A 10,865-nucleotide genomic window follows, 5' to 3' on the forward strand; every position below is an offset into this window, starting at 1 on the left:
AGTTTTCGATCATTAGCTAGAGAAAGTGAAAGTATATCGAGTTGTAATTAGAAAGAATTAATGTTTGTTTATCCAATATAATGTATTTCCTATTTTAGTAACGGGTTCAATGACATATATCGTAAGAAATATATGAAAAATTAATATCACGCACCAACTTTCCCATGGTGGACCGTCAAAAGGAAGTCGGAAGACACGGCATGATGGGAGTAAATATTCGCAATTTAAAAAATTCCAAAAAAATATTATAGAGTTTTGTTTGCTACCATATAATAAAGTCCACATGAGAATGTTAATGAAAATAGTAATATATGTTTGATATTAAACATATTTTGTGACATTTGAAAAAGTATATTTCTGTCATCAAACGTCCTTGACCCTAAACCATAACAAGTACCCGTGTGCGGTTCATGTTGTTTCGCGAGGCTTCGGATCATATGCATTTCTATAAAAATTCTAGGACAATTATATGTTAGTTACAATTATAAATGTTTAAAATGTATTTATGCAGACGAATTCCAAAACACTTGCAGAGCAGTTTAAAGAACGTGAAGCACCACAAAAGCACAATTGCACCTGAACAGGTAAATAAAAATAATTCAACGAAATACACAACAAATAATTGAAATACTAATACAATACCCTGTAATCTAATCTAATACTCTCTGTCAGTACTAGTAGTAATAGAACCATGAAACCTATAATATAGGGTCCATGATACTGATTCATATGAACGCTGCAATATACTGACAAACGTAAGAAACAGGGCAATCAAGATATTTTGGACTCATTTATTTGATAATTAATAGGCTACGTACTACGTAGTCGTAGGCCTACCCTAGCAAATGTAGGTTTCTTTTGAGGGATGATCAAAAGATCTATCATGGCATTTGGTTTTTTAAAAAGCTGCATACTGTGGTTATGTTCTCCAATAGCATCACAATTAATCTTTAATAGTACCGTACCGTACACATGTGCAAAAGGCAAAAGAAATGCATATCTCCAATTTTTGGTACCGGTATATAATTAATTGAAAAATACAATTTGCCTCTGTCACACATTGTTAAACATTTCTAGAAGCTGCATTACATTGTTTAATGTCAGTTTTGATGTAATTCCAATTGTATATGTTCAATCAATTTTGCAGGTACAGAGTGAATCGCCTGTTGTATCATCACGACTTATTGAACAGCTCCAAGGTGTTGTTGGAAAATCTAATATATCTACAGCTGAGGCAGTTAGAGAACAACATGGCCATGATGAATCATATCACCCGTAAGTATTCATGCTACCTAGGACATGAATAATCAAACAAAAAATTATTAAAAAGGATTATATTGTCTTAAAGTGCCCATTGTCATTGAAGGATTAGGAATCCCTTGCAAACTACAATATTGTATAAGTTAAAATCTCAGTCCAAATGTGGTTCAATTCCAGGCAGAAATTACAAAGATATGAAGAATTGATAATTGAATACAAACCAATATTTTATATACTTTGATATTTTGGTTTTCTCAATCTGAGCTTAGCATGGATTGAGTTGTGAAAAATGAGATATTGTCTGAAAATGAAGCATCAGGATCAGTATCTTTTAGAAACGTTACTATTAATGATGTAGGAAATGTGGTTTAAAGTCCTACTTTTCTAATGAAGACGGTAATGATTTAGGCACCAAATAATTAAGTTAATGGAAATTATTTGTGCGAAATAATTACAAATGATTTGATTCCATGTACACTTGTTGGTAGAAAAAATAAAACTGTCATTTCTAATTTTAGCAGTGATATTTAAGAATGCAATCATACTCAAAGTTTGCCAGAAATCTAAGGAATTGTATACATTTTAATTTTCATGTTCATGTCTCTTAATAAGTATTTATGCGATTTCTGGTTGAATTATGACTTCAGTACCTCTCTACCAGACTGTGTCATATTTGCTGAAAATACAGAACAAGTCAGTCACATAGCTAAACTATGTAATAATAGCAGAACTCCTCTTATCCCATTTGGAACTGGTACTGGTCTTGAAGGTGGTATCAATGCAATTAAGGTGGGTTGTTCTCATTCCATCATTATTTATACTATTTTTTTTTTTTTTATTGTGCTTTACATCAAAAATTCAGGTACCAGTAGAATTATATACAGATGAGAATGAGATATTTATTTTATTGGTTAAAGTTAATCTAGAAAGCTGTAATTGACCGTGACTTTGCCAATAACAGATTATAAACTAGATTATAGTTTACAATACTAATATTGCCCTCAATACATTATTATGTCAACAGACTTTTGTATTGAGTTAAAAAAAAATGATAAATGATTAATTTTTTAGGGTGGTGTTTGTTTGGATTTAAGTAAAATGGATAAAATATTGTCTGTTAACCAAGAAGATTTTGATGCTACAGTTGAAGCTGGTGTATCTAGACAAACATTAAATACCTATCTTAGAGATACAGGTTTATTATTCCCAATAGGTTTGTATTTACTTTTTATTTTCTTTAGTTATATAATTTAAACAGGTCTAATATTCTCAATGGGTTTATTTCCTACATTTTTAAAAAAGAATATTAAAACCTTCTGTAGTGCTATTACCAACATAAATTATTTACGATTGTAATGTATTTAGAGTTGATATTATATTGAAGATGTTAAACTTAGGTTGCCTCCCTTTAATATTGCACCTGATATCAAACAAATGGTAAAATACATGTATATCGCTTATTACTTTCATAGCATCTCAAAGAAACTGTACTATGATAAGGAAAAATCCTGAAAATTAAAAATGGCCCCTTTCAGACATCCTGTTTTCTTAGCACAGAACTGTAGTTACATTTTATTATATGCAATTATATTTCAGATCCTGCAGTTACATTTTATTATATGCAATTATATTTCAAATATTCAATTATATTCCAGATCCTGGAGCAGATGCATCCTTATGTGGGATGTGTGCTACAAGTGCATCTGGTACTAACGCTGTAAGATATGGCACAATGAGAGAAAATGTTTTAAATCTGGAAGTAGTGTTACCTGATGGTAGAATCTTTGATACAGCTGGTAAAGGAAGAAGGACAAAGTAAGCAATATTATTATCTACATCCATAAAATTAAAATGTCAGGGATTTTCAAATTCCTGAAATTGATTAGTAGAGTAATTTTAGGTATTTTAGCAATGAAATATTGTTCCAGCTGGAGCCCTTGGCAGTTGGAATTCGATATAAGAGTAGGCCGTAGTGCCGCTGTCCAGGCAAAATTTCCCTCATAGCACACTGTATGGCGTATGCCCGTCTTCATTAGCCCAGGTTAGGAGCAGAACAGTAGGACGTTAAACCCCATTTCATTTCATTTCATTTAATTTCATTTCCAGCTGGAGCTCACTGAGTTATTATTCTTCTCATTTTGATCAAGAAATCTGTTAATCAAGAAGAAAACTGTCAGTGAAAAGTCAGATAAATTGAATTTTGTAATTTTTGCTGCTACAGAATCCATTGCTTAAATATTTAGTGAATTTAATATTTTTGCAGGAAAACTTCTGCAGGGTATAATTTAACCAATCTTTTTGTGGGCTCAGAGGGAACCTTAGGTATAATCACAAAAGCAACTTTACGACTCTATGGAATACCTGAATGTGTATGTACCAGACATTTTTATACACTCTCACTTTTAATGTAGACAGAGTTGAGTTCTTCACAGCTAATGTTTTCAGATTGTAAATTTCGAACATGTTTTGCAGAGTTATTTTGAGTTTTAAAGTTTGTTCATGCAATACAAAACAAAGTTCTTAATGGAGCTTTTTGAAACTTGATGGGATTGTATTTTAGGGCATAAAGTGAAACCTTTTTAAAATTAAGACGATTTCAATTTTAAATCATTAAGTTATAACCACTGTAAGTTTCCAATACATTTTATTTCTGTTCATATTTTTACATTTAAAGTTCGTGGATGTGATATTTTACATAGAATTTCCTAGGCAATTTTAAATCATTTTTTATAAATGTTCAGCAAGATTTGTTGACATTGATTTTAGAGTTTACGCTGTTGTCTTTGCTGATGATGGTTATATAATGCATTAGGGGGCCTGATAAGTCCCCAATCCTTATTTAATTTTATCTTTCCTTGGTTGTTCTTAAAACAACTGATATCTTTATGCAGGCATAGAAAATCTCTTTATTTTTAGACAACCAGTGCTGTGTGTAGTTTTCCATCTGTACAGAATGCAGTAGATACAACTGTTAATATCTTACAATGTGGAATACAGATGGCTAGAATAGGTACAGTATCATTATTATTCTTCAGTTATTTCAAATGTACATGCTGCCTTTGATTTATTGGCAAATTGCTACATAATTAACAATGTTCTTTAATTTAATACTATTGTAATATTATTTACTTTACTATAATACTATTATAATATTATTATTTATTTTACTTTAATACTATTATTTACAATTATTTAGTTTGAGCTTCCAGAAGGGTTAATTGAAATTACACATTGATTGAAAAATCTATTAGTATTGGGTACTTATGATAATTTATATTTATTAAAGCATTTTTTTTGTAGAATTTTTAGATGAGGTTGCCATTGATGCTTTCAATAAATATAGCAAATATGACATGAATGTAGCACCGTCATTATTTATGGAATTTGCAGGAAGTGATGGAACTTTAGACAAACAGGTAGAAGTTGTGAGTAAGTAGGAACAGTGGGTGCAAACTGCAAAATTATTGTTATATTTGATGAACTTTTTAATAGTTGAATATTATTTAGGGCTGTATCATGTCATGCTTATTAATCCTAATCATTGTTTAAATCCTCAGTATCCCGGGATTAAAGTCCAAAATAGTACTTTTGAAAAAACCTGATTTAACTGAGCTGAAATAAGGGCCGGTTGAACCTGATGGCAGCCCTGGGGTATGTACTAATTCTCCTTTAACATGAACATTCTAATAGCTTCATGTAATTATGCTGCTAAATACATATATTTTACCAAGGATGAACATATTTCAGGTGAAATTGCACAAATGAATGGTGGGTCTGACTTCAAGTGGGCCCAGGAAGCTGAAGAGAGAAATCGTTTATGGAAAGCTAGACATGATATTGTATATGCATGTATGGCTCTTCAGCCTGGCTCAAAGGTAATCTTAATGCTTCAGAATCAGTTTAACTCTTTAGTACCAGTAATTTAGATAATAATAGATTTAGACGTAATGTTCTGTGTTACCCTGACCAAAAGGTCTGTCTCTGTCGAGGACAACTGTAGCTTAGACAAAAGCAATGACGTCCTATATATGCTACAATCTATTTAAATTAACCATTGGTACTGTGGCAAAACTTCTGTCACACAGTATTGGGCTTTCAAATTTTAAATGTAACTTTCCATTTGGTTTAAACAGCAGATTCAAATTTAATCATTGAAGATAATTAGGTAAAATATGCATTGTCTCCATTCAGACAAGTCAACAATTTGTTCTTAAATTAATAATGGTAATTTGACATGGTAGTATATTACATATTCAAGCCTCGAAATACAGAACCTGTCACAGACAATGTCAGACACAGATTCAGGCTTTGTCCGGCGCAAAACCTCTGAAAATGTCAGGTACTATTTCATTAGTGCTTGACATTTTGTCAGGTACATCTAAAACATTTTGCAGCGAAGAATTGAAAGTACTTGGGACACAGGATAATGGAAATTGTCTGAAATAATGAATCCTTAGTTTCTATATGTTTGCAACAAAGGAGAATTAAAATAGGAATTCTAACAAGAGTTAAAAATTGCAAGGTGGAATGTGCAATGAAAAAAAGTCAATTTCTTAAATACATGTAACAGCGGACTTTAAATAGACACTGTTTTAACATTTTTTTGTGTCTCTATGACTTCATAAACTTCATAAACATGTTTAATCGATAAGAGATGTGTCTGGGTAGGGTATAGTTGTAAGAGACATGTCTGGGTATTGCTTTTAGAAATATGTCTGGCTGGGTATGATATTGCTGTAATTGTTTTGGTGTTTATATTTTCAGCCATATTCTACAGATGTTTGTGTACCAATATCTAATTTACCAGATGTTATTATCAAATCAAAACAGCTTATAGATGAAGCAGGTGTAATTGGTAGGTTGTAGTAGTTTTATCATCTTTCTTTATTCAACAACATGGCAGCTATGGTGGCTCAGTGAGTCATGTACTAGCTCACTAACTAGGAGAGCCTTGGGTACTATTCCTGTGTTAGCTGAGTAAGTGGTTTCATCTAGTCAGCGGTCTAAGTCAGTCAGATCTGCCATTCATTTAAAGATAGACTTGGTAGTTAGACTTTGAGGAAGAGTAGGCAGAAATGTCACTCACCAGGTAAATTTGTTTCATAGCTCATTACATGGTGTATAATCAGGATGGTGCAAACGAGTAGGTTCTTTAACTTGATATTATTTTATTTCATTTATTCAAGAACATGTTCATGTATTAAAATATAATCTTGTAGGTGTATGTACATAGTGTCATGCATTTCATTCCTAGATGTGTCATTCACAAAATATTATGGTTTAGTTAGACACGCCCACATGACATCTATTTGTCACTGTTTATTCAGTTTTATTGTGCGCTGTTAGTATTTCAGATTTTAAATTAAGATTTCTGTTTAGTTTGAACTAACAGCTGAATTAGCAGTAGTATTAAATATCATAGTGTAGCGAAGTATAAATAATAACTTGTTAGTTGTTACAGTTACCGGAGAATGACGCACACAGAACATTATTTATATTTGCCTCAATTTATCATGAATATTGACCAGAATAGTACATTTGCCCTGAATATTTCTGATTTGCCCTACTGCCTGAAAATATATTATCTTTGCCTAATATGCCTGTGTATGTTTTCATATATTTTTCTAAATTGTATATTCATCAAAAGTAATATGTATTCTTATATATTTTCTTTAAAAAATACTTCCTTCCATTATATTTCTTCTGTTTAGATGTATACCACTACAATTAAGATTAGTGAGTCTTAATAAAAAAAAGTATTATAGTAAGTTGCATTTCATCTTGATATAAATTTCCAGGTCCAATGGTAGGCCATGTTGGTGATGGTAATTTCCATGTGTTTTTCCCTGTGGATCATTCAAATCAAGAACAAGTACAGAAAATAAAGGATGTTGCTAAACAAATGGCATTGTGAGTATAGGCATAAATACATCTCTTACTGTTTCCCTTATTACAGGTTATACATTGGGGCATGTGGGTGATGGAAATTTTCACAACTTATTTCTCATTCATGAAGATTTCCCAGAACAAACGAAAAAAATTAAAAAAGTGGCTTTCGAAATTACAAAGTGAGTAGTAAACACAGGAATTAACAGGCTTATCTTTGTACTAACACACTATCTCGTCTTCTGAAATAAACATTCTTCAATAAAGAGTGTTTATTTCTTACATATCTGGTTGAATCCAAGCCTGGAGATTATCTACCATTGATATATGTATCTGGATTTTTTTTGTTTTAAATGTTATATACAGTAATCAATGCAAGTACATTTTAGCATGGATTGAGAAAAGGAAAATATTGTCTGAAAAATGGAAATGACAAACAGCAACTTTAATTAACAAGTCGAAAGACAATATATCAACTCATTAAAGATGCACTAAGCAAGATTTAGATAAAGAGCTGGCCTTTCTTGCTATAAATAATAGTTAAAAAATATATAATGATAAATGAATATATTATTTATGTATGAGTGTTGGAAGATGTAGCACAGATTGTTATTATCATAGCAATAGTACTGGACAAATGCGACTAAATCTCTGCCATCGGATGTACTAGAGAGTTTGAAGCCAAAATAAAGACCTTCAATAGGCAGATGTAGCTCGTACATAATGCATCTTTAAACATTACATTATTTCAGGATTGCTCAAGAGTTAGATGGAACATGTACTGGAGAACATGGAATTGGTCTGGGAAAGATGGAATTATTAGAACGAGAAATAGGAGAAGAAGGTTTAAGTGTTATGAAACAAGTCAAATCTGCATTTGATCCAAACAACATCATGAATCCTGGCAAAGTGTTTTGTTAAATTAATGACACTATACGTTGATCCTTGTTTTTCTAAAAAAAAATTAAAAATCAAACTTAACGCAGTATTTAATTAAAGGAAAAAAAACAGTGTGTGTGCACTGATATTAAAATAGCAAAATATAAACTTGTCTGTGATTTTGATGTCCGACATTGTAATATAGCTGTCATATAATAATATTATATTAGATATCTTTAGACTTAATTTAGTTATTTAGATTATACTAGGTATCAAAATCATGTTGAACAGGTGGACAAATTCTTCTAAATAACTTTCAATTACTGATGTTTATATAAATATAGGGCAAATAGGGTATTTAATATATGAACTGTAATATGTTGACATATTTCTATGATGTTCTACATGTAGATAAGAGTAATCCTGTATGGGATTTAGTGTCTTGTCTTTTTCTATTGAACTTTCATTCAACACATAGTATATCGTGTCGAAACCAAGCTGATTTGGACCATGGATGATTCAGACCATGATTCGTTCGGACCAAAAGTCAAAACTTATTCGGACCACTATATGGCTGATTCGAACCACCATCTGGCTTATTCGGATCATATGATAATAAATATGAATTAGCACTTTTCGCACACAATAGTGCTTTCTGGAAATCATGAACAGATATCAAAATTTTCACTAAGATATACTCTTGATGAAATCTCTAAATGGGCAGATGACTGGGGATTCAAAATATCGGAAGGAAAGACAGTAGCAACAGAAAAATTGTGTTTAAACTCAAAAGCTGTAAATCAGAGACAAAGTTCCTTGAAATGACCATCAACTCACGGCTAACATGGAAGCCATTCATCAACTCAACCTTCAACCGCACATCCAAAACCCTGAATATGATGATTAGACTGCTGATGGCCATCAAATATAATAACACCGTACACAGTTTTAGAATTATTTAGTGTTATTTGATTTCACACTCATAAAATGATTAAAATATTATACACAAAACACTTTTCTTTCCTTATTGAAAATTATCAAAGATAATTATACTGATATGCAGCTATTTTATGATTTTAGGTTATTATTTGATAATACTGGGAAGTAGGCTATATGGTATAGCATTGGGTTATTTGCTAGTTTTGGGTGAACTGGGATATTGAGAAATCGTCATTTGCCTTTGAAGGGCATTTTTTTTTTATATTTTTAAATAACTTGCCATTCAAATAATGGTCCGAAGGAGCCTTATCATGGTCCCAATGAAATAAGAATCTGGTCCGAAAAAGTCAAGAATATTGCTCGAATCGGCCAAGGATCTGGTCTGAATTAGGCACAGTTGAATCAGAGACGGTCCGTATCGACCGATTACGATCATGTCCTCTTTTAAACATATACCAGTTAAATTATATAGACTTTAGTATCCAAAAATAAATTTCTGAGTTTATCTTGTGTTATTCAATAATATACTGCATGGAAAATGAATAAGATTTCTTGCTAACCTTCATTTGCATAATGTGTTATATCTCTCCTGTATTATATATACTATTGTTGATTTTATATAATGATTACATATATAATCTATTGTTTAATGTTTTTATACCTTTATTGGATGAATGATTGATTTTTTGAATGGTGCATTTAGTTATTGCTTATATTTCCCCTAGAGATAACTAGAATATGAAAATAGAAAAACCTGTGACTTTGTAGAGGTTCCTGTATTTCTATATTAATTCTTTTGGATGGAATTTTATAAAAAAAAAATTTAATAAAAATATCTCCAATTTTTCTCAGTTTTAATCATCATTAGAACCTTTTGAACTAGAAGATGGTCATCCATAATCTAAATACATTTTGCTTAAAAATTTATTCAGAGTACCTATTAGGTCATAAAATACTGAAAACCTTTGTTTGTTTTTCATTTTATAAGCCAATATGTTATGTGAGATTCTAATTATGATAGCTTTAGAACAAATAGATAAATATTATGAATTTCTTTTTTAGTTAAGATGAAATTAGACTGGATCTGAATCACTTTTTTTATGTTCAAAACGTCTTTTGGAAATGCTGATATAATGATTAAATTTAAACAAATGGAAAATCAATGATAAAAATCCAAAAATTGCCTGTGATATTTTAGTTCTGTAAGACATGTTTTACTGCTTTTAAAATAAGTTAATGATGAAATATTGAAAAAAGTAAATTGATCCATGGATGCTATTTAGTAATAATGTTTTGTGCTATGGAATGATAAATGTATTTTTTATAAATCTCGAGAGTAATAAAAGAAAATTAAAATCAAAATGTTTTATACGCCTACATATATCAGTAACCGATGTAACAGATTCTTGGCTTGTATCTTCAAACTATTATTATCAGGGGCTATACTATATACCGGAAAACAACTGGAAAACTACCGGAAAACACCATGTTATACTGAATACCGGAAAACACCATGTTATACTGAATACCGGAAAACACTGGAAAAACACTAAATACCGGAAAACACACTAAATACCGGAAAACACACTAAATACCGGAAAACACACTAAATACTGGAAAACACACTAAATAGGTAACTCAGAGCCTGGTCCTCTGGAAAACACCGGAAAAACCTAACCCTAACTCCCCACAAACAGAGGACCAGGTTCTGGGTTACCTATTTAGGGTGTTTTCTGGTATTTAGTGTGTTTTCCGGTATTTAGTGTTTTTCCGGTGTTTTCCGGTATTCAGTATAACATGGTGCTTCCTGGTTGTTTTTCGGATGTTTTTCGGTGTTTTCCAGTATATAGTATTGCCGATTATCAGAAGCCCATAGAAACAACCCGGTCATTTGGTCTGTA

At 31.3% G+C, this 10,865-nt stretch overlaps 1 protein-coding gene across 1 annotated transcript; it reads left to right on the forward strand.

Annotated features, from left to right (window-relative positions):
• The first annotated feature begins 370 nt into the window (after positions 1-370).
• On the forward strand, positions 371-10,326 carry LOC126814880 (probable D-lactate dehydrogenase, mitochondrial). The gene is made up of 12 exons (XM_050540314.2): positions 371-584; positions 1,148-1,275; positions 1,908-2,049; positions 2,332-2,473; positions 2,916-3,075; positions 3,524-3,629; positions 4,177-4,270; positions 4,561-4,689; positions 5,008-5,135; positions 6,025-6,115; positions 7,059-7,170; positions 7,899-10,326. Exons 1-12 carry the CDS (start codon positions 489-491, stop codon positions 8,065-8,067), a joined length of 1,497 nt encoding a protein of 498 aa, XP_050396271.2. The 5' UTR covers positions 371-488; the 3' UTR covers positions 8,068-10,326.
• The last annotated feature ends 539 nt before the right edge of the window (positions 10,327-10,865 follow it).

This window comes from Patella vulgata, chromosome 3, assembly GCF_932274485.2.
Source record: "Patella vulgata chromosome 3, xgPatVulg1.2, whole genome shotgun sequence".
NCBI classification, from domain to species: domain Eukaryota; kingdom Metazoa; phylum Mollusca; class Gastropoda; family Patellidae; genus Patella; species Patella vulgata.